This window comes from Barbus barbus (genome assembly GCF_936440315.1).
Source record: "Barbus barbus genome assembly, chromosome: 48".
Taxonomy (NCBI): Eukaryota; Metazoa; Chordata; class Actinopteri; order Cypriniformes; family Cyprinidae; genus Barbus; species Barbus barbus.
Window position 1 is genome coordinate 14,529,577 of NC_136726.1, and position 27,820 is coordinate 14,557,396.

The 27,820-nt window shown below is 37.9% G+C and overlaps 1 protein-coding gene across 5 annotated transcripts; it reads right to left on the reverse strand.

The window, feature by feature from the left end:
- Positions 1-362: 362 nt before the first annotated feature.
- Positions 363-27,162, reverse strand: LOC306866866 (dnaJ homolog subfamily C member 24-like). Of its 5 annotated transcripts, none has more exons than XM_079412266.1 (9): positions 27,077-27,162; positions 26,662-26,773; positions 21,117-21,255; positions 16,803-16,871; positions 16,599-16,723; positions 9,515-9,700; positions 5,519-5,643; positions 3,165-3,245; positions 385-1,235 (listed from the first exon to the last, which is right to left on the reverse strand). In XM_079412266.1, the coding sequence occupies exons 2-6, from the start codon at positions 26,767-26,769 to the stop codon at positions 9,632-9,634; spliced, it is 510 nt and encodes a 169-aa protein (XP_079268392.1). In that variant the 5' UTR covers positions 26,770-26,773; positions 27,077-27,162; the 3' UTR covers positions 385-1,235; positions 3,165-3,245; positions 5,519-5,643; positions 9,515-9,631. The 5 variants fall into 5 exon arrangements, with proteins under 5 accessions (XP_079268395.1, XP_079268392.1, XP_079268394.1 ...); XM_079412268.1 differs by having other exon boundaries at positions 386-1,235; positions 16,608-16,723; XM_079412269.1 differs by lacking the exon at positions 3,165-3,245 and having other exon boundaries at positions 363-1,235; positions 16,608-16,723.
- Between the last annotated feature and the right edge of the window lie 658 nt (positions 27,163-27,820).

A 27,820-nucleotide genomic window follows, 5' to 3' on the forward strand; every position in this document is an offset into this window, starting at 1 on the left:
TAAAGACGTTTTTGGAAAATGAGCATTTTTGGCAATAATCAATACAAATTAAGTAAAAATATTATTAAATATAATTAATACTAAAAATTATTAGAAATACAAAATCAGATTTTGCAAAACCTTAAGGTGAAGATTACTTTTTTAAAGAATAAATTAAAGAGTATGCCAGATACTACATTTTATTTGTATATATATATAGACGTTTTTAAAGAAATTAATACTTTTTAATCTCAAGTGGTGAGAGTACAGATATTTATGTTTAATTCTGCTGAATAGAAAGTTAAAGAGTGTTCAGTTTACACAAAAATATTAAGCAGCACAACTGTTTTTAACAGTTGAAGGATCATGTGACACTGAAGACTGGAGTAAGGACTGCTGAAAATTCAGCTTTCAAAAGTCTCAAGTCTAAATTTATTTATAAAGCACAATTAAAAACAACTACAGTTGACCAATGTGCTGTACAATGTTGTAAAAGACTTAAAACGTTTAAAAACCAAGCAAAACATCAGACAACAAACAGCATCACAACTCATAGGCTGTAGTGAAGAGATGCGTTTTTAACTTGGATTTAAAAATATGTAATGTTGGTGCAGTTCATTTAAACATTTAAAAACAAGCAAAGGCACTTTAAAATTCTAAAGCGCACTGGGAGCCAATGTAAAGACATTACAAATAAACAAATAAAACTTGAAACATTAACACAGGAGTAATATGTTCGTATTTACGAACAACTGGTGAAAAGACGTGCAGCCGCATTTTGGACCATTTGTAATCTAGAGATTGAAGAACTGTTTATTCCCAGATACAAGGAATTACAATAATGAATTCTAGAAGAAATAAAAGCATGAATTGCCGTTTCAAAGTGCTTAAAAGGAAGGAAAGTTCTAGAAGAGGATAATGAAGTTGCCCCCCCCCCCATTTTTAACCCGATGGAAAGTTTACAATAACCATTAAAAACTGAAATATTGAACAAAATTCTTTAGTGGATTCAAATGAAACCGGCTCCATTGTGAACGCCATAATCCATTCTTAATGTGGATCAGGGATTCCAGTCTGTTTTTTTACCCCTCTCCTGAGACAGCAGTTGCCGTTCATCCCGTGCCTTTGTGTACGTGCCGGCCTCCTTAACGTTTTAGCAGGGCTTTGACTGGTTGAACTTTGATCTGATGTCTTCATTGAGAAGAACTGCAGGTTGCCCATTCAAGATGCAAATCCTTTACCAGAGCCTATAGGCACTTTGTAAAAGAGAGAGAGAGAATCAGGGTGAGAGAGAGAGAGAGAGCGAGAGAGTGAGTGTGTCTCGTGGGGGGGGGGGGGATCCTGTGTGAATTTGAAACACTCCGCACGCCCCCAACCCCCCCTCCAAACACACTCACACACACTCGCGCTCTAATCCACATTGCAATATGGATTAAGGTAGGGGATAACCTTTTCTTAACGTGCAAGAAAGAGTACGGCAAGGACGAGCCCGGGGTGGGCGGCTGGGGATCTTCTCATAATAAAGCAGTGCGGTATAAAAGCACGCTCTGTGTCAGGCGCTTGTGAATGGGCCTCAATGCAGCCCCATTCCCAGGCCTGGTGGGGAGGCTTGCCAAAGCCTACCTAGAGCCAACTAAGCGTGAGTAATCCGTCCACGCTCAATGGACATGGTTAGCCCCATTCAACCCTCTCAGAAGTTTAAGAGTTGATCAATTTATTATCTGTGGCGATTAGGGTACGGGACCAATCACCTTCTTAAAAGCCGACAGTCCTGGAAGAAAAGAAAAGGGACTGTCAGCGCCGGGCTCTATGTTTCCACGGCCAGCATCGCATAACTGAAGCCCTCTAATTGCGATACTAATGCGCTCGAAACCTCTGATTTGAAATGAACCAAGGCAGAAAACTGATTTCATGCTGTGACAGTTTATATATTGCTGCCGGTAGACAAACGGCCCATTGAATAGGAAACTGTACCTTCTAATTTTGTTTCCGGGGGAGAGAAAATAATCGCTTTGTTACATAGGTAGAGAAAATTGGGCATAAAATCATTCAGCCATTTTTTTATTCTTACAGTCTGATGTGATGTTTTTAGACGGGAATTAGATGACTAAAAAAAGCTAATTCGAATAATTGACTGTTGTAATTACGACGCAAAAAAGGCTTTGTGCCTTTAACGGCTTGTACTGACAACTGAGTTAACAGAACAGAACGGTTAACAGAAAAATAAACTCTACAAGTCAAACAAGCTTTGTTGGCTAAGGATCACACCCACTCCAACAGTCACAAAGGGTGCAGTGGTTTGGGACAAATCTCAAGTGCTCTTTACACACACTCACACACTTCTTAGCACATGGATAAACAGTTTTATTAGCTCAATCCACAATAGCCATCGTTGTCTTTTTTAAAAAGAATGTTAAACGCCACAGTAGACCAAACAAATGAAAAATGAAAGCCAAAAAGAGAAGTGCGGTGAAGCCGTGCTGGATTCCTTAGTACAGTGATGAGGTAAACAAAGCAAGTGTAATGGGGTGTGGCTCAATTAGATCCCTAGTTGTGTAGTTAGTACACTAGCTAGGGATTGAACCATGTCAATATAGTTCCAGTGCACTGTGATGTTCACTTTCTAGAAAGTCCAAGAACACTCATTAGATTTACTCACCAGAAAGTGAAAGTGAAAAGTGAAAGTGACGTGACATACGGCCAAGTATGGTTACCCATACTCGGAATTAGTGCTCTGCATTTATCCCATCCAATGTGCACACACACAGCAGTGACGGAAACAATGTCATGTCACATCAAAAAATGACCAGTGCAAGTGTTAATCAAAACTTATTTTCTGTCATTACCTTTATATTATTATAGCTACAACAAAAACAATGATGATGGGTTAAAACAGCACCGAAAGCTAAACATAAAAAATCAATCAATTAATTAATTACCAGTGTCATTTCCACCACATCTCAAATTCTTTTTTTTTCCTTCAGAATATTCAGTGGTGGAAATGATGTAGTGTTTTTTTTTTTTTTTTTTTTTTGTCTTGCTATGGTTAATTTCATAGCTTGCATTTTAAGTATTCTAAATAGGCACATTTAAATACTATTCGCACACTTTTTGCATAACTTAAGAAAATGACAGATTGATTGGAAATGATACACAAAAATATTCCGTTCACCGGTGATATTTACCGTGATCTAATTTGTGTTTTATTTACATTTCATTTCTCATCTCAAGCTCCTTGAGTCTTCTTGGCAAACAATTGCACTAACCTTAGAGAAAGGGAAAGAAAAAAAACAATTAACAATTTATTAGAGACAGTTGTTCATTGTTGTGGAAATCATGCCAAAAAACAGTTTATGCTTTCAAAATACTATCATTCATATTTTTATGATGGATTTTTATACTTTAAGATGAAGGTCTGGGTCTGGAAAAATCAACTGAATTTTTTTTAAAGTAATTTAAAGACAAAATAAACGCAAAATGCACAAACAAACAAAAATCCATAGCATTATTACCTACGCTTAATTAACAAATTTCAAGTTTTTTCTTTTTATTATGGAGGATGGGAAATCAACCCAGTGATGTAAAATTGCCCAAAATCAGGGGGGGGGGGGGGGGGGGGGGGGGGGGGTTCCATCGTGTCACAGTGTTTACAGGATCAGGGCCCTTGTTAGTCCACAAATGCATGTTCATACTGATTCGTGATATAGAGATCTAGGCAGCCGAATGAAACAGATCCATAGTTTATCAAGTGAGATATTACCATTCTTTCTGTGCAAAGTGTTAATCAGTGCTTTGGTTCACATGTTCATGGTCCTGTATTTGTCAAAGGTCACTGCCAACCCACAACAAGCCACCACCTCATTAACCAAACTAAATAACTTGATTCTCTCTATTAAAGTCATGTGACAAATATTCTACATATTCACATGGACTCTGCTCAAAAGTGAGGCCCCGATTACAGGCCCAGAGCAGAAAAGATTGTTTCATCGTCATTCTCACACTCAATTGACTGTGGGTTGTGTGTATGCGTGTGTGTCCTGGAGTCATTATGTGCAATTCAGGCAAGCACGTGGATGGATGTGTGTACAGAGCTTTCAATCATGTTTATGAGGGGCTGTTCGTGCATATGCGTGTCTGTTTCACTCTAAGCGGCTGTTTCCTCTGCAGTCAATTTATCTTAATGTGAATTGAATGTGCTAACAACTCCAGCGCCATCAGACATCATTTCATATCAATCATCCTTTATCAGCCACACTGATCTAGAACAGCCAGCACTCAGTATTTATGGCAACAAACAGATTTACTGTAAATTATTAAATTTATGTTTAGAAAAATAGCATAGAGGACTGAGAACACTAAGTAAGTTCAATTTTGACAGCTGGCTTCCTTGCTTGCAAACCCTTTAGTCATGACTATATTCAAAATACAGCAGAGCCTCGAGTGTATTTCTGGTTTTAGAATATGGTTACAACATTTAAATAAATTTATAAATTAATTCCACATCCCTACATAGGGCAAGCACTTTGGAAAATAAACTAACTAAATAATCTAACTAAATAAATAAATTCATTCATTCATCCTGCTTCACTACACAGTGTAGTATTTTGGAAAATAAATGATTAAAAATATATATATTTACTTATTCGGACAGATGGATGGATGGATGATTAATTAAATTTTTTAATGATTTATTATATTTAATAATTTATTTATTGTGCAACCTATATAAGACAAGTGTTTTGATAAATAAATACATGAATAATACTAATTAATAATCATAATAATAATGATGATGATAGTAATGATACTAACTATAATAAATTATTTAATTCATTAATTCCACAACCTTACATAGGACAAGTATTTTGGAAAATAAATAAATATATAAAATAAATCAAATAAACCTTCATAGGACAAAAAAATTATACAAAAGTACACAAAAATCTATCAATTAAATCATAATAATAATAATAATAGTAGCTATTATTATTATTATTGTTTTCAGTCAGAACACTGTACTGACCAATTAACACCCAGGACCACAACTATCACATTTTTAAATAAAAAAGAAGTCATAAACCATTCAAAACCATTACTGTGTTTTATCACTTTTAAAGAGTTTTTGAAAATCATTTCTCAAAGATGAAATCTGATTCAGTCTATACTTTGTAACATGTTGTTCTGGTCTCTCGGCCCCTTAACAAGGTACATGTGTGTGAGAAGATGTGTCAGAGCCCCTGGGACAAATCACCTTTCTAATGCAATAACAAAACAGGTCATTGTCTCGCAGATAACACCTTAAATTAGCAAAGCCACTCTTCTTAACACCAACACTTCCTGATTAGATCTGTGAGGAGCTGGGGGCCAATCAGAGGGTAGGACCATGGGGCATTCCTTTGTGACATCATTAAGGTAATGTGTGGGTAAAGGCTGATTTGGATCCCTGGGCTGGTCACTGTTGCAGATTGCCGGTTAGGAGTGTCTGTCTGTTAGGGGAGGAGAGGAAGGTGTGAGAGTGTATATGAGGGGCTGAATTCACCTGTTGCTTTGGACCCTTTTCTTGTTGACGCCTCTTGGGAAAGAAAAAAGTGACACTCTCAAGGAATAAATCACATTGGTCAGGTCTAATTTGACGAAAAAGGCAATCCCTTGGGTCGGATCAATCTGTCAAGGGAAAAAACAACAATTATTACCCATACGATCACTTTGCAAACTCCTATATGACCATATCTTTCTCAAAGACATCTCTGCTACATGACATTCCTCTCAGACCAGCAGGAACTTTCCAATAAAACAAGGTCAAATACACAAAATATGTCCACAACATTCTTAAGCGTCTTTAGATCCATGGAAACCTTCCCTAACCTTCAGTGTCTCTGCATTCTGCCATGCAAAGGAATGGGAGGCCTATCAAAAACAAGCCAACATCCTGCATTGGATTCCCGCACTCCCCATTTATATGGAAAACAAAGGTTTACGCCTTGACCCCACCCTCAATCAATCAAAATATTTACAATGGCCTCCCATCTGTCCGCTGAACTGAAGCGGCCTGGGTGCCTCTGTTCCTCTTCCCATTAATGGAGGGCTTTTCCTGGAGAGTCGTGGGTTTGTATGACCCCCTGGCTATGGTGAATGCTCGGGGAGGTCATTAAAACCAGCAACATCACCGAGCTGTAATGAAAAACAGAAGATGCACTTCCTCTTTAGTGGGATTCACCAACTTAGCTGGTGGCTTTTCGTAATACCGACTCTGGTAGTTTTGCTCCAAAGGCCAGATCTGGATTGAAAGGTTCAGGAAAAGGTGAAGGATTGGATTGTAAGGAGGAACAATTTTGATATGAAAACATGACAAGAAAATAATACTGAAAGACATTTGAGTTGAAGCTGAAGAGTGAATGAACACCCATAAACTGAAACCCTTTGTTTATGGGTTAATTAACTCACCCAAACACGCCCAATACATATGAGAGTACTAAAATATATACACAAAATAAATGTCATAATACAGCTTATTTCTGCACAAAATGACGCAAACACAAAAGTCAACATGAACTAAGTTACTTGCAAGTCAGAATATTTAAGTCACCTGAATACGTTCTTTCCATAGCAACACACTAAATAACAAATGAATACAAATTATTTTACAGTATATTACATATATAAGAATAGCGTACTCGTTATATTGTTATCTTGTAAGTTTTCACATGCTTTTGGTAAATGTTTATACATTTGAATACATAAAAAACTCAATAGATGCCATTTAAGTCAATGGTTCTCAACTAGGCAGCTCTAAACTAAAATGGTAATAATCAAACAAAATTCATCTTTCAGCAAACCATTGGGTAAAAAGTCAAAAAGTTTGAGAACCACCAATTAAAATGAAAGAATATGACATGAAATACTGCTTAAATCTTAAATATATTTTCACTGAAGGACAAAAACTATGACTGAAACAGAAAACAATGTAAAACGAATGGAAAGCTTCTTGGGGTCACAAAAGTTGCCTAGGGATGAAATTGCAATTGGTAAGCTTTGTGTCGCATATTAATGTCTAGCCTGACAGACTGGAAATACAGCTATCGCACACATACTTCAGCATGAAATATGATCAGTTCCATGAGAACTCATGCCCCCCCTCCCCCTCTCCAGACCAAGCCTTTCAAAATAACAGAATCGGTTACAGTAAAATTATATTTTGATATGCTACGAATGTCTCTTTTCATTTGCAGCCCCAAACCCATTTCGATTCAGCCTAAAAACAAAAGGCACTCTCTGCCTCAACATCACTTTGCCCCCAGACTTGCTGATTGTTCAACTATCTGCCATTCAATGATAAAAGTGCCACCCAAAAGCACGGCTTCCCTGTTTCTCCCTCCATCCTGCCTTTGTCTCCAAAACGGTGTAATTTCAGAGATTGAAGTCCTCACCGGGGGCCTTCATTCCCCTGCTCTGACAACAATAGGACCCAAGTGCTTTCAGGAATGATGGATAAATTACTAGGTAGTAAAATATTATATCTAAGGTAGGTGATGGGTCCTTTTCTGCAGGGCTTGTCTCCATCAGTCTCATGGCACTGAAGGTAATTATAGTCTGTTGGATTGTCTCTCTCTCTCTGCATGGGAGAGCGCTCTGCTGTTTGTCATGAACTCATCTCACCGAGCGATAGGACAGTAATGGTTCGAATTAACATCTGTTGCCTGGCTGGCATTGTGAAAGGCAGTGACAACTCCACCACTGACCTTTTCTGATTATTGACCAAAAAAGTGAACAATTAGCTCCCCTCCCACGGGCCAATAGCTTAAATTACAATGTATATTGTACGTTTGACTGAAAGACTGTCAATGGGCTCAGATGTGTGGTTTATTGTGTCGTTTCATCATATTCATTTGGTCATTTACAGGCGGCGGTTAAAACCTGTTATTTGGCAGTGGACTGGCAGTATGACATCGCTGGCTGTTTTTCTGAGGTCAATAATGTGGTCCAGCACATCAAAGCCTGATTAGTTAATCGAAGCGGCTAACAAATATCAACAGTAGCATGCCACAAAACATAAAACTAAGTACATAAAACTTCAGTATGTGTAGTGGTAAATGATTATAGTAGATCAATACAGGTATGAATGTGGCAACTTAAAGAAATATCCTTGGTTCACTACAATCTAAACTGATGACAGACACCTACTATCCGTTCAACTTGTGTTAAACCGAGAACATTCCTTTAAAGCCAGATAATTTTGATCAGCCTAATTGACCGGTTTGGAAAAATGGGGTAAAACCACTTAAAGGGATAGTTCACCCAAAAATGAAAATTCTGTCATTAATTACTCAACCTCATGTCATTCCAAACCCGTAAGACCTTTGTTCATCTCCAGAACACAAATTGAGATATTTTTTGATAAAATCCAAGAGCTTTCTGACCCTGCATAGACAGCAATGCAACTGACACGTTCAAGGCCCAGAAAGGTAGTAAGGACATCATTAAAATAGTCTATGTAAGTGGTTAAACTCTAATTTTTTGAAGCTACAAAAATACTTTCTGTGTGCAAAGAAAACAAAAATAACTCCTTTGTTCAACAATTACTTCTCTTCCATGTTGGTCTTTGATGCAAGTTCACGAGTCTACCTCGACACATGCGTGTAGTTACATTGCTGTCTATGAAGGGTCAAAAAGCTCTCAGATTTGATCAAAAATGTCTTAATTTGCGTTCAGAAGATGAACGATGGCCTTACGGGTTTGGAACGACATGACGGTGAGTAATTACTGTCAGAATTTTTCATTTTTGGGTGAACTATCCCTTTAAATTATTAAATTTCACTTCAGCATTATTAAGGTGAAAGCCTGTTCCAAATCTCCTGCCAAGGAGCCACCGTACAATTCACCTCAGAAACAAACTTGACAGTAAAGTTGAGTAACGAACAGTACAGTGGCCAAATATCATCAGCCTCACCCATAAACTCCAAGCTGAGTAAGGCAAAGACGAGAGATTCCACCGCTCTTCAATTTGTCCTCCCAAGGATTGTCTTTTATTGATGGCTTTCTAGGTCAGCGACCCTCTGTGCTGTTCAAAGGATCTAAGAGGCACCCAGATGGGCACTCTCAAGATGGAGCCTATTGTAGCAGAGTTTCTATAGTGTCTTACAAATGAAATGCGTAGGAGCCATTAGCCCAGAGTGGATTGTTTTAGGGGATGGGAGTCCCTCTCATGGGGGGTAATGATGACAGTCTGGGCCACAGATCAGTCATCAAAACAATTGTGTTTCGGGCCTTTTCTTTTGACGAGAGGCTTTCGCTCAACTCGCTCTCATTGCTCTTAACTGAGAATAAACTCCAGAATGCTTTGACAAAAAGGAGCTGAGAAGCTGCGAGTCATGAATGCTGCAATCTGTTGGTTTTACAACTCAAGAATCAGTGCAAGGAAACTTTGATCAATTTTATTATTGCTATACATAGAATTGATGCTGTAATAAAATCAGGTTATTTATGAAGGATGTGATTAAATTTGTCAGGTCACGACTACAGCAGGTGAGGTACTTACTGTTGTCTTAAGGGATTGGAAAGGCAGGTGTCAGCTTCCCACCTTGCTCAGACCAGCACTGTTCAAACTCCCAGACACCTTGTGTGAATTCAGTAGATAAGCATTGGCTGACAGACATCACCTTATTGAATTAAGCTGTTTGTGCAGGCAGCCACCAGAGCATTCGGCTTCAGCTCTGGTTCTCACCTGTTGACAGATGGGACAGACATGAGTGTTACCTTAGAGGAAATTAGACCGGGAATCCAATATGAATGCCAGCTGTTTTTATGCAATTGGAAAGAGCTAGTAGTTGTTGAATGGGGTTAACTTACAGGCCTGATGATTGAGAAATAAAAACTGAGGGAAGGAAATGGGTTAAATTAGAAAGTCAAAAGATTGCTTTTGTTTCCACTCAAATTTCATATTCCAGAGATTATCAAATGTCTTCAAAATTAGGGCTGAGTAAAAATGTAATGCTCCATATCAATTCATAAAATCCCAAGACCAATCTTTCACTATTGTCAATGTTTCTAAAAAAAACAAACATCCAAACTAGTGTAGTCTCATTCATGAAGTAATTCATAATTGGACCTTTTAATGAACAATTCAAAAAGACACACAAACTCAAGAAAGATAAGTTTAAATTAGTCTGAACTAATCAAACTGACAGTAGTTACTGAAAAAAGGTCATGTTTTTAAATATATGGTTTCACCGCAACAGCCATTTTTTGCAAGAGAATCAACAATGCTTGGTAAAAAAATGCTGATATGCATAAAAACGACTGAAAAACGACTGAAAAATGCAAAATCGTTGCCGCTTCTAAAGTCAAGCAGCCAGAAGACATTGTAAGTGCTTTCTACTTGCATTTAGTAATACAAAAAGACAAACAAAGAAGCCTTAATCACCACCATCAATTAAAAAAAACAAATCCAAATTAAAGCGTGCAACCATGGGTAACAAGTTAAATTTCGCTAAACCCCTGTCATCAAATCCAATTGTGATCTTGTTGTTTGATTATCATATCTAATTTGTAAGTTGGGCCGGTGGGACTGCGGATCTCTCTAATCCCCTTGCTCTCTCCCGCGCTTTGCTAATTTGAGTCTGTAATGCCGTATGCTTGTGTGGCAGTGATTGCCATCAGTCACACAAACCTCCTGGGAAGTCTGACTGGTGGGGCCTCATAGATTGATCTACAGAACTATCTCAATGTATTTGCATAAGCGGTAGGCAGCTTTGATACTGGACAGGCAGGTGTCACATATTCTGTGATCATATGCTACAATTACGACTGGGGGTGCTGTTATTAACACTGATAACGGATGTTTTCATTAAGCAGCCTAAGGAGGCTCTGTTTTGAAGGACGAATATTGAATGCAAAATGACTGCAAAGCAGTAATATATAGAAATTCCACCACTGGGACCATATTGGAACAAAATGACAAAATTCAACGGTGTGAGAAGATTGGTCCAATGGTGGAATGGTTCTTACAGTTGACTAACTGAGGATGCATTCATTTTAAATTTCAAAATTTGATATTGTGTGCCAATAAGTATTATCATATTATGGTCGATAATGTATAAATGGCCAACATCTATATTATGTTGAAATAAAAAAAAAACTAAAAAGTATTGCTTTAAATGCTATAAGTAAATTTGGGTATCACAACATTATGAAAATGTACAGGATGAAAAATGGATTTTCATTTTGAGATTTGCATTTGCTAATTATTAAATGAGTATATTTACAGAATAACTAGACTTATAGCAGAAGTAAATGTAAAAACAAGGGAAATGACATTTGTATCTCAACTGATAACCAATTTTACCAATATATCATGCATTCCTACCAATGACCAATATGAAAGTAGCTCTGGACACTAGACGCTGTTTTAGATTTAGCCTATTTAAACTACCTTGAACCTCTGTTGGCATTTATTTAACTTCATTCTATAGTTTCCTTTTTGTCCAGCATTTTGACGCAACCTGACAACGCAGTTGGCCTCATTTATAGTGTGGTCTGTATTTGCTACACTGTGTGGAAAGTATTGTTTAATACGAGCAGGTATGTTTTTTTTTTCTGTTTGGGACCCCCTGGCTTGAAGTATTTCCAGTTTCCCTAAATTCCCCAGAGTGCCTGACTGCCCAGAACAGCGGACAAGGACTCATGGAGTAATTTAGGAGAGCAGCGGATCGATGGTGTGGCCTTGTGCTTATTGATCTCATCCAGTCAACAGACACATCCATTTCCCACAGCACACAGTGGGACAGGAACTACTGCTCGACACCCCTGGATCATCAGCTCATGTATCTTTTTATGTGAGGGATTTTCTCGGAATGCTGCTTTGAAGATGCAGGAATGGGGAGCCATGAATGGTGAGATTCTTGAGAGAAAAGCAGCTCCTGGGATAGAGGGGTTTCTCAGCAGGGGCTGTCACTGTTGAACTATGGCATCCAAGGTATTCTGTGGACAAAAGAAGCTTCTACCAGCTTTCTTGACCAATTTGGACTTTTCTTCGATAAGGAATAAGAAGTCAAAAGTAAAAAGTTAAGAAGTGCATTTGACAGACATAAGCAAGTCATAGAATCAGAACATTGACTGCTTTGACTGCTCCCTGAGAATGGGAAGACTCACCCAGCAAGTGGTCTTTGTCAAACATCTGCGATCAGAAGATACAAATCAGTGTAGAAAATCCCAGTAGACTTGGGCATCATTGTGGGTCATTGTGGTAATCACACATAGGACAGCTGATCTAACCTCTCACATTTAAATGTGGAACTAGGAGAGATCCGGTCGCTGATAGCTATGACTGCAAATGGCCAACTCATTTACAATCTGAATCCCATTTGATTCCCAGCGGCTCTCCCAGGCACCTCTCTCCACAAGCTGTACCACCCGCCAATGAGCCGGCGACAGAGAGCCAGCTTGCCACATATGGATCGTCCCTTGATATCATTCAGTCAGCGTGTAATCTTATTATGCAAAGTCTTAATCCGTACCTATGTCCCAATGCCCAAGGGTGGCAATATTGTGATATCAAGGTTCTGGTAGGTCATGTTGCGTGATCCCTTCTCTATTCTTTGGAGAAGATGGGGGACTTGAAAGCCATCCCTACAGGCCAAAGAAAAGGAGAGAAAGAGAGATCTGGGGTGGGACCAGATGTATGGGTTTGTCTTGTTTTTTTTTTTTCCTTTTTGAGAACAAGATTGACATGAGGTCTCCAGCTAGGATTAGACTTGATTTGGAGCAGTGGGATTTTTTCCAGCAGACACATTATTGGACAAGGGAATAAGGGGCCACCAGCATGGCGAAATTGGATCAGGATTGGCAATCGCTGGGAGTCAGCAACGGTAACGACGACTGCTAAAATAGCAGCTGAAATAGCCACCTTTCCAATCACTCAGAAAGGGAGTGGACAGAAAGCAAACTGAGGGTGGGAGAAGCAAAAAGATATGAAGGTTAGTGCTGGTGTGGGTAATTTTGATGTTGGTGAGATTTAGCACTAGAGTAATGGGATTAATCGAAACACCTTTGTGCCTGGAAAAAAAGCCACCTGGTGCTGTAGAGGCAGTGAGAGAGAGAGAGACAGACACACAGACTGAGGGAGAGAGGCAGAAGACTAATCCGTTCCCACCTCTGGGATGTCATTCATGAAGCTGAGAGTGATTTCCGCTCTGCTTGCTTCAAGCTAATTCCATCACCAGGAGCAACGGGCGATGGGAATAAAGGGCCGAGCTCATTATCCCAACCACAGCCTAAAATATAAAGGCATGCCCATTTCACTTGGAATCGATACCACATGACAGGTTTTTAGGACCCAGAACTTGTAGACCGATGCTCACTTCCTAAAAGAGAAGGGGCGAAGAACAAAATGGACAGCTCAGGTGCGTTGGACACTTCAAAATGACACATCTATTGCTACAGTGACTGCAATTACCACCCACTGCCTCTCACTCCAAATTAGTGGGTTTCCCTCACTGGAGTTATAAGGCCAATAACCAATTAAGAGATTGGCAAACAATGAAGTTGCAACTCCAAGAAACCTGCTCGTGGCCAAGCAGTTCCTTGTTGCGTTTCAAATTCAACTTGCAGTCGTTTATTAGCAAGTCCACCTCCTTTGAGACATTATTGCTGCGCCTTTCAAAGTCTATCTGGCTAAACACAGCAATCATCTGTCTGCTAACCTGTATGACATGCTAACATAAAAAGAAAAACAGGTAAATGAAGGTGTGTGACGAGCAGGTTGACATAATTATCAGCAAGGGAGGACGGTGTTTTTGGCATAGTGGTTGGGGGCGAGTTTGCTTGATTAACAAGCAGGAGTTATTTTTAAAACCAGGTCCTGACATGTCCGGGCTTGTGACGGCGGGGTGGGGGTACCTGAGGGCCCGGTGGCTTCATGGGTGCACCAGTGCTGTCACTTGTTCAGTCTATGAGCACATCGGGGACACTGTGGCATTGTGACTCCCCTTGGCAACTGCTTTCACAACAAATGTGTAAATAGCCTTTAAAAGAAAACACCAATTCATATTTCAAGCACATAGCTCAGGTCTACACATTACAGCAAAAAAACAAAAACAAAAAAACAAAGGAATCTGAAATAAAACTAACCTATAATGTTTCATAGGTATTTTGAGAGGTTACATTTTGGCTTAATAGAACTGTATCCCATTTAGTAGGTTTCTCTTCCTCTCGCTTTCTCTCTCTCTCTCTCACACACACACACACACACACAACCACAGAGGTCTAGCATTGCATGAGGGCTGTTAGCATTATTGCCAATTGAATGGATAGGATGATGGGAAAGGCAGTAAACATCTCGCTCTCTGAAAGACCCCCAGTCATAAACAAACCAGACAACCACAACACAGGCATAGAGCCATCAGCTTCCAACAAACATCTTTAAATAGAGCTCATCCACCAAAAATAGAGGCAAAATTATACAAACTTTAAGGTGAAGAGTGTTATTTTTAAACAGAAATCTAATTCTGAAGGGTCTAGACACTGTTACAATTTCAAAACATTGCTCTAGTTTGTTTGGGTGGACAAACATGTTATTTCCACGTAAATCAATAGCATGTGATTGGAGCAGATTTACGTATCAATCATTGTATCAATAGGAACATAAAAGCCTGAAAGTGCATATCTACAATAATACAAATGTACTATTATTGGCACATTTCAATAAAACTGAATTCTGAATACTTAAGACTAAGGGATCTTTTCAGATATTTTCATCTTATGTTCTCTAAAAGGTAACTATTCCTGGTCCCTCTGAAAATTTGGCTGGACACTTTTGATCTGAGAGGCATGTAGAGGCAGCCTCGTCCAAAACAGGGAAGCCATTAGGTTTGAACTGAAATAGGAATTGAAAAGATGGAGGAAGGTTTCCTCTTCTGTACAACTGAGATTGCATCTGCATTAAATGTGAAACCATGAGGGCAAAATGGTGATTAAAGTTCATTCATAAAAAAGTGAAGGCTCTGCATTAAAGGAAACTCTTTTCAAAACTACCTGTGAACAAGAACCAGGATCAGTGAAAGTCTTGCTTATCTTGACAAAGGTTTCAGGTGACTGTTCACACAGACGTCAATGGGGACAATAACGTGAGAACAGTCACCCCAAAAAAAAAGAGAACCAATGTTCCACTTAACTAGTTTTTTATGATGTAATTTCCCCCCACAAAAGCACAATAATATACTCCTATTTCACCCACTGTCCTGATGAGGTAATGGCCATTAATTGTAATTAATATTTTAAATACTGTTAAAAAATTTGGTAGAAAACATTGCATTAGCCAGTAGAATATACATTGCAAAGATTAGTTTAAAAATAACCCAAAACTAAATACACAAAAAAATCTGATCTACTTTTATGACACACTGAAATAGTTGACCAACATTATATATAAAAACAATATTTACTGAAGTGACAAAAAAACATTAAATTAAACATCATTACCATGCAAATTATTATAATTTGTTTTGCATCATATACAGTCATATACACAGACGTAAAGGGACAATCATTCAAACGAACACAGCAGCCTTACTGCCTGTCCAGACCCACAAGTGCACGCTAGGTTAAAAGTTAGATCCCCTCAGAAATAGAATGATGATGTCTATCATTGCACTATAATGTGTTGTTGATCCTGTCTGCACATATAGGGGGAACCAAGGACTTAATTAGAGCTTTGACAAGCCCACTCTCCAAAAGTGATGAGATTATCCGTAATTGATGTCACAGTCGATTACAGTTCGGTCCATTGCCGGTCCACTGGCAGGTCTAGCCTCGGTTCAGGCCTCAGGACATTGATGAAAAGAGCGTGGTTTTGCCCCGATCAAGCTGTTTCTACTGTGGGACGACAGATTTTAGCAAACAGTCTAATGACTGTTTGAAGTTTAATAAAGCCATGACCCTATTCCAATGCTGCAACCGTGCGGATCCCCCCAAAACTGAGCGGACCGGAGAACAATAAGGCAAAGAAAAGATCATCATTAACTGGAGGGCCTTTTTCGACCTGTGATGTGTGGAGGCAGTTTGTGACTTCATTGTCAGAGGAGGAAAAAAGTGTATTTATTTACATGCAAACAAAGTTAACAACAGTTAAGAGGTTACTGAGCCGCCTGGTCCTCGCAAACACAGGGGAGTAAAAGGAGGGGGCTGGGGAACAAACAAAGTTTTCTTTTTTCCTTTTGGTAAGCAAAAGAGCACGTCTAGCTCAGAGGAAACAACCAAAGGGCTTTCTGAGACAGTGAGAGTCTAGTGTGACCCAATTCTGGAAACCAGTTCTGGTTATTTGGTGATGCACTTGCTGTAAGGTACATGCGAGTGAAAATCTTGTGCCCTTACACAAGAAAAGAAATGGATAATGGGAAGGTTTTTACAGTGTGGTTGATTTGAACATCTATGTGGAGACCATTAAAAGGGCATTAAGAAATAAATCTCTTTTGAATTCATGAATAAATATTTAATAAACAACTAATTTCTCATTTAAACTTCCTGTTTAAATCAACCATGTGTCCAAAGAATATGTCCCATTTTAAAATAGCTAAATAATAGTCCAATAAGAATCTTGCTGAACATATCCAAAAGTGTCATGTAACCTTCTTAACTTCAATGCTGAGCGAACAGGAATCACAGCAAACAACCGTTTCCATTTCTTTTAAGTCATCCTTCTCTAAGATGAATTCTCCTCCACAGCGGCAGCTGTACGTATAACACTCAATGTCTGAAATAGAAGAGATGCTTTGTAACTATAACCCAGACTGAAAATGAAACCGTAAACTGCTTAAGAACAGAGCACTAACCACAATCCCAGTTCATGTCATCAAGGGTTATACGAGCATCCACTGGCCAGCTCTGTTTCAGTTCATTTGCTGCAGAGAGAAATATAATATGAAGATGCAGTCAAATTTATGTCCAGTATGAAGAAAGCAATAAAAGAATATGCCATTTTTATATCATGAACAAACCAGTATTTCCTAAAGGACCCCTTAAGAAGTCATTTTAACACCACATTTTAGCATAGCATATGGGAATGCAATACATTATGGCTAATACACCACTAATAATATTAAATAAATAGACCTACATTTTTGACAGAAACGTAAATGAGGATGTGAATTTTTTTCCTCCAAATCATACTGTGCATTCAATGGATGTACAGTTCTTTTTTTAAAAGGGATAGTTCACCCAAAAATGAAAATTCTGTCATTAATTACTCACCCTCATGTCGTTCCAAACCCGTAAGACCTTTGTTCATCTTCAGAACACAAATTAAGACATTTTTGATGAAATTTGAGAGCTTCCTGACCCTGCATAGACAGCAAGGCAATTACCACATTCAAGGCACAAAAGTATTCTCGTAGCTTCATACAATTACGGTTGAACCAATGATGACACATGGACTATTTTAACAATGTCCTTACTACCTTTCTGGGCCTTGACCTTTGGTAATACCCTTGCTGTCTTTGGAGGGTCAGAGGGCTCTCGGATTTCAGCAAAAATATCTTAATCTTTTTTTTTTTTTTTTTTTATGCATTTAGCATACGCTTTTATCCAAAGCGACTTACATTGCATTCAAGTTACAGTTTTTACATTTTATCAGCTCTTGCTTTCCCTAGGAATCAAACCCATGATCTTGGCGTTGCTAGCGCCATGCTCTACCATTTGAGCTATAGGAAAGCCAATTTGTGTTCTGAAGATCTTATGGGTTTGGAACGGGTGAGTAAATAATGACAGAATTTTAATTTTTGGGTGAACTATGCCCTTAACAACATACCGATTCATCAGCTGAAAAGAAAAAAGAAACTTTCAGTGGACAATTGTTAAAAAGTTGTGCGTTGTGAAAATTACATTAATACAATGTATGAAATTCAATATGGCATTTAACCTGACTAGGGTCTATACTTCAATGTATTCTGAAAGCTACATTTTATTTATCACTTTGAATTTGTCAAAAAAAAACAAAAAAAAAAACAGGGCACACCTTTGAGCTCCTGCAGGAGAGAAAGAGTGTCTGGAAGTAAAAAGTTTCCAGAGCAATCCTTGCTTGTTTAAATATTTAAGCAATAATCACAGAGGATTGGTGGGCCGCTGTTCCACTTATAAGAGATTTAGAAGATTTAGGAAGCTGCGAAGTCATCTGAGGTCATTTAGAGTGTATTCGCAATGCCTTCATGTCTCTGCTGCTATGAATACACACAAATGAGTTGTCTTAAAATATTCATTGAGTATTCAAGCAGGGAATGCTGGGCATCTCAGAAGGCACCACTTTAAAGGCGGCTAATAAGTGAATTTAAAACTAAAACTGTGTGTGAAAAAGTGCAATATGACAATTAATTGTCAAGAGGCCGAGAATGAAATTAGATCACATCGCTTCATAATGAATTGAGGAATCTGAGACGCGACACTTCCACGTAACGGTTCTTGTCCCTTTCTGGCAGCCTGTCTGAGATACTGGCAATTAACAGGTTTGAGTGCAGCGTTTTATCATGCTTTCTTTTAATTAGTTTAAAGGAATGTCCTAAGTAGGTGCAATTTCAGTTCCTGCGACTAATTTACATCATTCATTCCCTACAGGTACAAAAAAAGAACTTGATGAGACCAAGAAATGAGCTCCGTTTTTTAAATGAGTAGTCTAATGTGTCTCCATTCACCTCAAAAAATCTCACTTGGATATAAAATGAAGCAAAATTTAAATTTAAATGCTAAGTAGGAACTGAATGGAAGATATCAGTTATGCAACCCAACAACTCGATTAATTACCTCACACTATTCAGAGAGTACCCCAGAATAACCTCCAGAAACGAATGCATGACTATCCCTTGATGTATTTCTGCTCAGTCATTAAATCAGAGATGCATAAACTGATTAGAGGCATAAAGACTTCTCCTATGACAGTAAACAAGTAAAATGCTATGTTCTCATATCTCACGAATAAGACTCATGAATATTAATGACTTAATACATTTCTAATAAGAAGGGTGCATGAATATTTATAAATACTATACATATTTTGTAACTGCAAAAGATTAAGCCAATCAGACGTGGCCTTTTAAATAGAGGCCACAGTGTTTGACAGCAAACCATGTCTGGTCAATATTGACACACATTTCAATAGTGAATGACTGCAGGGCAAGCTACTTAAGTTGGATGGGGATTAGTGTATCCTTTGAGCTAGCCAGAATCAATCACAAACTTAATTAAAGCAGACCATATAGACTTGAGTAGAGAGCAAAGATTAAGTTTAACATCCCCTTAGACTTAAATGTCAACAGAGTTTGCTAAATGATCTGCGCACTCTTTTCTTCTAACGATGCACCAATATTTATGTATATCGATAATTATTGTCATGTTATAAGTGAAGACCACTGTCACTGTTAATATTCTATGCTATAATGCCTGATAAAATACAAATAAAATAAAAAAATAAAGAAAAATAAAGAAGAAAGAGGGGGTGGGATTGGGAAACATCCTCGAGCCGGGATTCGAACTCGGGACATCCGTAACGCAAAGCCGTTATATGTCCGCGCACGTGCCCACTAGGCTATCAGTGCCGACCATTTTGACATTTTCTAATGAATACATTGAACAGTGAATATCCAATACCAGTCAATAAATCCAATATGGATGGATAACGATCAAAAACAAAACAAAATAAAAAAAACAGTAATATCAGCCAATAATCAATATGGTGTGGTTAGATATCATGCATCCCCTACTTTTTAAATTTACAAAATATAAAACATTCGATTTTATTTTGTGTGAAAAAAGAGATTGCTCTCTTATTTCCATGTATATATTTATATTCATATAATTGATATTATATATAAATATTTTAAATGTATAAACTTATTTATTTTTCTTAAATATATGCATGTGTGTGTATTTATATATGCATAATAAATATACACAGAACACACATATATAATGCTTAACAAAAGCTTTTATTTTGGATGCGATAAATCGTTTGATAGCACTAGTATACAAACATGCAAGCTCCTTGAGGACTGGCATAATTTCAGACCCCTGCTTTACATTACTTGTAAGCCAAAATATATTTGATATATAATAGTTATTATAATATCTTATTTATATATTTTTTTACAATTAATTTTTCAAACATTTCTACAATAAAAGGCAAAGCTTTATTTAACACTTGCATATGAAGTCAAAACAAAGCATGGCTGATATGGGAAATAAAGTCACTGCATCTAATTGAAGAGGTCAACTCCATCACTCCTGCATGTGCAGCCCAGACGAGGCCTGGCTTTTCTGTGGACGCTCTCTAAATGTCAATTCTGTGGCTGTGGCGATCTATGTTAGCAAGTAGCTGCGCAAAGTGTTCCCCCCCAAAGGCGATGCCACAGCTCCCCAGTTAATGGCACACAGGACCCTGGATGTACACTTATTGAAGGTCCTAATGGAAGGCTAGGGGGAGCTTTTTCCTTAGGCGAGAGAGGAGAGAAGCAGACTATCACTTCATGTAAGAATTGGCCATGTGTGACAGACCTGACCTACATTCTCTCTCGCTAACTCTCTTTATTTCTCTCCTCCTCTACTACCCACAATTCTCACTATCCTCTTCTGTAAGGAAGCATCTGTCCAGACCAAAGACAGCAGCTCTGTTTTCATTCCTTCCTTTGGTGTTTTAAATATTTCAGACAATTTTAGTTGTCTGCCCCAAAGGGCAAGTGACAAATCTTGTTTAGGCTCTTAATACAGTTGTATCAACACTGACGAACAGAAATGAATGCTACATTTTGACATTATTATCTAGAGTAAATGCTTTGCTGTGCATTACATCTAAACATAACTCTTGAAAAATTGTCTAGTACTCTTTCAAAAGTGGATGAAATCGAAATTGCTAAAGTACTCTGGGAGGTTACTATGAGATTAATTAGCAATCCCATTTGACCATTTTATTTTTATTGCACATTTTATTATTTAATAGTAAAAAAAAAACGCAAGTGTGGTCGCTTAGCAAAAGCATTTACTGAGCCTTTATGAAATTCAATAAAACATAGCCCATCTAAACAACTAATTCCTCCAAATCTCTTCAGTCTAGTATGGTTTCAATACTCGAGAGCCCATGAGAGGACAGACAGGTGGGAACGTACCCCGCAGCTGAAGGTTGTACTTCTTCCTGCTCTCCTCATTACTCAAGATCTTCCAAGCTTGGTCAACGTCAATGAATCTCTGCAGGTGCTGCTCTGCTTCACCTTCTGATACATCCGGCCTCTGCTTGTCCGGGTGAAACTACCAATCAAAATTGACCAATGAGATTGAGGACAATCATGCTTCACTGAAAATATTACACATGGACATTTACATTTAATTAAATCACAACTGAAACTGAGAATGTGACTGGAGATACAAAAGATAGACTAGAAGAATGTAAACAAAACGACAGTTGACGGAAGTTCATGGGCAATTTGCTGATGGACCTGCCTTGCTTTTGGACAATTTAGCAGTGAAGGCAGAGCATGGATACTAATATGGACAATGGTGCAAAATATATATCAGTTAGGACAGATGTGTCTTCTCAATGACGAGGCTAGTCAGAGTGGATGGTTAGAAGGGCAAAGGGTGCCTCCTTCCTCCAGCCAAAAACACTAATGTGATCGCCACTTCGCATCCTAAAATATGACAGTTCATACCGTAACATCACAGCTTCACTAAAATAAACATTTTTTTTTTTTTTTACCCAGAAGTCTAACGCAGCCCCCAAAATTGAGCTTTAGGGGTTATTTTGACAGTCCCTTCCAGCATAGAGTTATTCTTCTCCTTGAGGAATCTACAGAGCGCAGGCTGTGGCTATCGATTAGTGGGGGTCGAGGGTCAGCCGAGCCGCGGGGCTCTTCATTCGCCCACTGGAGAAGAGCAAGGTTGAGAGGGGCAAACGGAAAACAACTTAGATCCTTTCGAGCAGGCATTCAACCAAACTCTGATTATGCTCTGGCACAGGCAAGCAGAGCTTTGCATGCGTGTATGTCTGTGTTTTTGTATGGTCGCTATAGTTCAGAAGCTGCACCGCCGCCAAAGTCGGGTAATGATGCATGGGGTGACACTGGGCTACAATAACCGACAATCCGGGACAAGCCAATTACTGTCCACAGCGATTAAATTTTTAATTTGAAGTAACAGGAAGACTGAATTCAACTAATCATTTCAAGCAATTACATTTAAAACTAATTAATATTTAGGGGCGCCCGTTCTCCGTTGTTTCCCGTTCATCCCCCCTTCTCTGTTTGTGTTTTTGTTGTTGTTTTCACTTTGTTAATGGGCGGTCAGAATGCGATGAGAAAAGCAAATGCAGCAACAAGCCAAAAATTAACTTCCTGATTGAGAATCATTAAACGTTTTTTGGCATTATCACAGTGCAGGTGAAAGAGGGCAAGCGCTCAGCCGCCTCGAATAATAAAAAGAGGGGCTGATGAGCTTTAACTGAAAGAACCTTAAATATATTGACGTAAATCATTCATTGGGGCCATCCAAAAAATTGAAGGCTTTTGGGAGCGAGTTCAGTCCAGTACTAGCGCTTTCACACGCCTCTATTACGTACTAAGGAGGATTTAAAGTTGGTAAAATGCAAGAAAGCATCATTTTTCACTCAAATCTTAGTTTAATTAAAAGTACCAGAGTAAAAAAGGACATTAAGATTAAGAACTGCACAGGATACCAGCTAAGAGGATTAAATCGATTTGTGTTTAGGACGCTTCAGATCAGCGGATCAGAGAATGACCAAAGCTAAATAGCTAAAGTGAAAACCTGAGCTGTAAGTGAAACTTTAAATCAGCATGTGCAAAAATTTCAAATGAAACCAAACCCTTATGTTTAGATATCAGAAATTATGTTTTTATTTCAGTGGTAAATCTGAAACACCACCTTGCCTAAAGTCCACTTCCATTCCCACTTCCTGAACCCTGAGAATGGTTGCGCAAGCTTGACAGCACAATTTCTCAGTTACCTCCAGCAGGACGCCAGATTCTGCCAGAGAATTAGACTCTCTCCCCAGTGGCGGAATCGGAGATAGGTTTTGCTTCCCTCTACTCTTTGTAGGTGAGCTTGAGGAGTCAGGACCACAGGTGTGAAGTGCAGCTTAGCCCTGGCAAACACATACCGCTGCTCCACAAACATCTCCCTGGGTAGTCTTTTGTCAAATAGACAATCCCTGTGAACTGGGTTTCAGGTCTGGCATAACTGAGTGTTTGATTTAGTGTCTGATGGAACGATGAAGGAATACTGGAATGAATGTAAAAATGCCACATTTTTTTGTGAAGAAAAATGTATATGAATGTATGTGTATATATATATATATATATATATATATATTATTTTTTTTAAAGACGAAACGAAAAAAAATTAACTAAATGTGCAAAATAACTTATTTAATTTCTTAAAGATGTCCATAAAGATGGTTGTATTAGGCATGGTTTATTAATATTCTTTTTCATAATAACATTAATTAATAGACAACTACTCAAAAGTTTGGGGTCAGTAAAATATTTTAATGGCTTTAAAATAATTATCTTCTGCTCACCAAGGTTGCATTTATTTGATCACATCAGAGTTAAACAGTAAAATTGTAAAATATTATTACAGCTTAAAATAACTTTTTTCTATTTTAATATATTTTAAATGTAATTTATTCCTGATCACAACACTGAATTTTCAGCATCATAACTCCAGTCTTCAGTGTCACATGATCCTTCAGAAATGCTGATTTGCTGCTCAAGAAATATTTCTCGTTACTATAAATGTTGAAAACAGTTGTGCTGATTAATATAATCTTTCTAGATTCTATGATGAATAACAAAAAAGTCGAAGTACAGCATTTATTTGATTTTTTTTTTTTTTTTTATAATATTAGAAATGCCTTTACTTTCACTTTTAATCAAATTAATGCATCCATGCTGAAAAAAGTATACATTTCTTTTTTTTTAAATATTAATGACCCCAAACTTTTGAACAGCTGTAATGTTAAAATATATTTCATATATATATATATATATCTATATATATTTCATATATTCCAGTCAGAAACTGGGCACATCTTTTTAAAATAAATATCTGATTGTCACATGCCTTAAACCTACAGTAAAAAAAAACTAATGTAATTAAAAAATATTATTATTGGGGTACATTTTATAAGAAAAAAGTATTTCAGTCAAAATGTAATGTTTAATTCAATATTACTTTGTAATTCCTTGTTATTATTTTAAAAGTATTTTTGACTGAACATTATTTCTACACCCAATTTTTTTTTAGTGTATATCAGGGAGAAAAAATTTCTGAAAACATTAGCTAGATGTAAACATTAATGCTCACTATACTGTTTTCCAAAGTCTTCTCAGGACGCATTCTGATGTTACAAACACGAATCACACATTTCCTATGGTGTCACTCTACAACTTCCAGACTGCGTGGCTCAGGTACTTGTCATAAATACATAACACAACGAGAGGCTGGTGCTCGGTTAGAGCGGCCCGTCCTCCTGCCCCTTTGGAGTTACACGCTTTAATTGCTGTCTCCTTGCACGCATTGTAAAATATTCATTTACTGGGGCTAATGGAGCTTGGAGAGCAGGAACACAATATAAAGGGCTGGGCAATTTGGAGCACTCGCCAGCTCTAACAATACATCATCATCTCTCAGCGGCTGCAAAGGGAGCACTGCCACATCCTCCGCTGGGCTCTAGTATGCTGCCTGCAGCAGCTTTTTGCTTCATTCGAGAGGGAGGAGAGGAGACAGGGGGCACAAAGGCTACTACCATCACACTACTGCCACCTACTGTCAAGCTGATCTGACAGTAGACTGAATGAATGTAGGACACTGACCGACTGCAATCCGTATTACAGCAGTATGGATTGGTTTAAGCCTGAGGTTACACTTGTAATGCAAATGGTGTGGTTGATTCTATTCTGGATCCGTAAACTGACTTCTGTTTAACTGTCTGGCTATAATATGAAGAAACAGACATCATTTCTATCATGAAACACTGATTGATTTGACTTGGAACTGAAGTTTTAAACAATCACCAATTTCATTACCAATCACTTTCCTGCTGTATATTGCATAAGGTGCAGGTCTGGACTCTTCAAACTGCTTCTACAAATTGAATGGCACACATCCTGATTGATCGACTGGTGTTATGTGATTGCTGTAATTAAAATGGGTTTGGGATTAAACAAATCAGCTTAAGTATAACTTGACTGGGATAAGTCAACCTGCAATGTGTATTAATGAGAAATACTGATGCCATTGATTAATTGTGTGCATGTTTTCAAAGCTCATATTTAGCAAGAACAATTTGCCCTTGGAGAAAACTTTAATGGGAGAATCAAGCATAATATGCATAATCTTTATCTCGGTATGAATTTTATCACTATGAACTTTGTAGACATGCACTTGTTACATCCCAGGACTTGTATAAGTGGGAGTGTCCCTTTTTGTGTATGTGCTCTGTTTGTTTTGCTCTTTTTCTCTCTCTCTAAGGTTGATAAGGATTAACTGGTGGAGTTCAATTAGTAGATGACGTTGTTGATGACTGCACTCTCCTGATTGGTCCATCAGATGAAATGTTTGGGAGATAAAAGGCAGAGTTGAGATGTCTTGAGTGAAAGTGCCTTTTGCTGACTTTTTCCTTTGTGTTTAATGTGTTGTTGACAAAAGTATTGAAAGCGTTTTAATCCTCTTGTGGGAGGTTTCATTTAGCCCAAACGTGAGTTTTGTACTTTTTTTTTTTTTAAGACTAAGATTTGTTTTTTTGTTTTCTTTGAGGGAAGCTGTAGGGAGGTGGTTGCCATTTATTTTGTCTATACTTTTTCTCCCGTTTAAAGATAGTAAGGGAGGTAGGGTAGGATTTTGTACATTTTTCTTTTTGTTAGATTAGGTAAATTGCTTTTGAGAGTTAGTATGTTCTGTTTGTTATGTTGGCCTTGACCCCCTCCTGAAGTTCTGTTTGCTTCCTTGTGTTCAATAAATCTTATATTGTTTTGTATCGATTATGGTGTTGCGTGTGAGTCAGAAGGCAAAAACTCCCATTCCTCCACCATTTTCTTTATTACTCCTTCCCGTCCCTAGACTGGGGAAGGTATGTAATACACTGAATAACATATTAGACGGCATTTATGGCAGTGGTTCAAAGTCTTTTTGACTGTCCAAAGCCTACCATTTATCTAGACGATTTTCAAACCTCTGAGCATCAATATATTACAATAAAAATACTAACAGCAGCAATTAATTTAGCAATTTCAGAAGTTTCAAAAACTCTTTATTTGTCTGCATGAGTGTTCTATATGGGACAAATTTCCACATTATGGTCAGGAGTGGGTTTAAAGTAACCCATCGAGGGGGGGGGGGGGGGGGTACACATGTTTTTGAAATAAGTCTCTCATGCTCACAAAGGCTGCATTTACTTGAACAAAAAAAGAGAAAAACAGTAATATTGTGAAATATAACTTTAATTTAACATAACTGCTTTCTATTTTAATATATATTAAAATTAAATTTATTCCGGTCATGGCCAAAGCTGAATTTTCATCAGCCATTACTTCAATGTAACATGATTCTTTAGAAATCATTGTAATATGTTGATCTGCTGCTCAATTATTAATATCGGTTCTTATTTACAATGTTTAAAACAGTTTTCTGAACACCTACCATGAGGATGAGCTTCTGATACTTCTGTTTCAGTTCTTGTATGTCATCTGTTGGACAGGCACCCAGTATTGAGTACCAGTCTTTCTGTGGGCCACTAGAATCTACCATAATACTGAAGAATACAAACAAAAAATGCACAGGAAAGCATGAATTATGTGTTTAAAACAAGAGGTAAGTGCAGGACGATTCGCTAACTATTTATTTACAACATGCACACCCCCATATTTAACTCTTTAAAGCAATGATTAATTAATAGGTTTAAAACATTGTAAACTGTCTTTAGAAGTCAGTTAGTGAACAAGACGTACTGTACCACACATATAACTACCGTAACAGCATACAAAGCGATAACAAGTGAAATGTACATATATATTGCAGAATGATATTGCATAATTAAACTGTCGAGCTTACTAACCTAATAGTTTTTTCTTGTTTCTATGCAGCTGTCATGAGCGTTTGGCCTTTCCAGTCCATGCTGCTTCCCGTATGAGCGTGTGCCTCGCTCTTTAACGCCCTGACAGAAACACGTATGATTTCACAAAAAGCCATATTTTGTAATTAGATATATATGTAAACTACACAAATTGTGCAACAAATCATTTGTACTTCAACAATTAAATGTCTATGCTCTGACATCCCACTGCTCTCGAGATGACGGAACTCCTCAAATTAAATGTTTCTACACGGATGCTTTAGAGAGAAACACGCTGCTGTTTCTGTGGAAACAAACAGATGTGCCCAAGGCAAAGACGCTTTTTGTTTGCAGCTTGTTCATTCATTTCTGAGCCTATATTTTATTCGCATTTTGTTTAATTTTTAGTTTTAATGAATTTAACAATTTAATGAATAATAATAATAATAATAAAGATTCTAGAATGCTTCCTAATCTCATGTTATTGGGATTATATGTATAATAAAATAGATTTATTGATTGACGTGGGATTGCAAGGAAACTATGGCAGCCGCTTGCAAATAGAAAAAGCACCAGCAAATCAAGAAAACATCTTCATCAGTTTGACAGCAGGGGCCCGTTTCAGTAAGGAGGTTCAACCAACTCTGAAGAACCAGTGCACCAGCACCGCTGACAGATGAAGAGATGATGGTCAAGTAGTGGAAGATTTCTAAAATCCAAAAGTAAAAAAACTACTTTTGCTTTTGT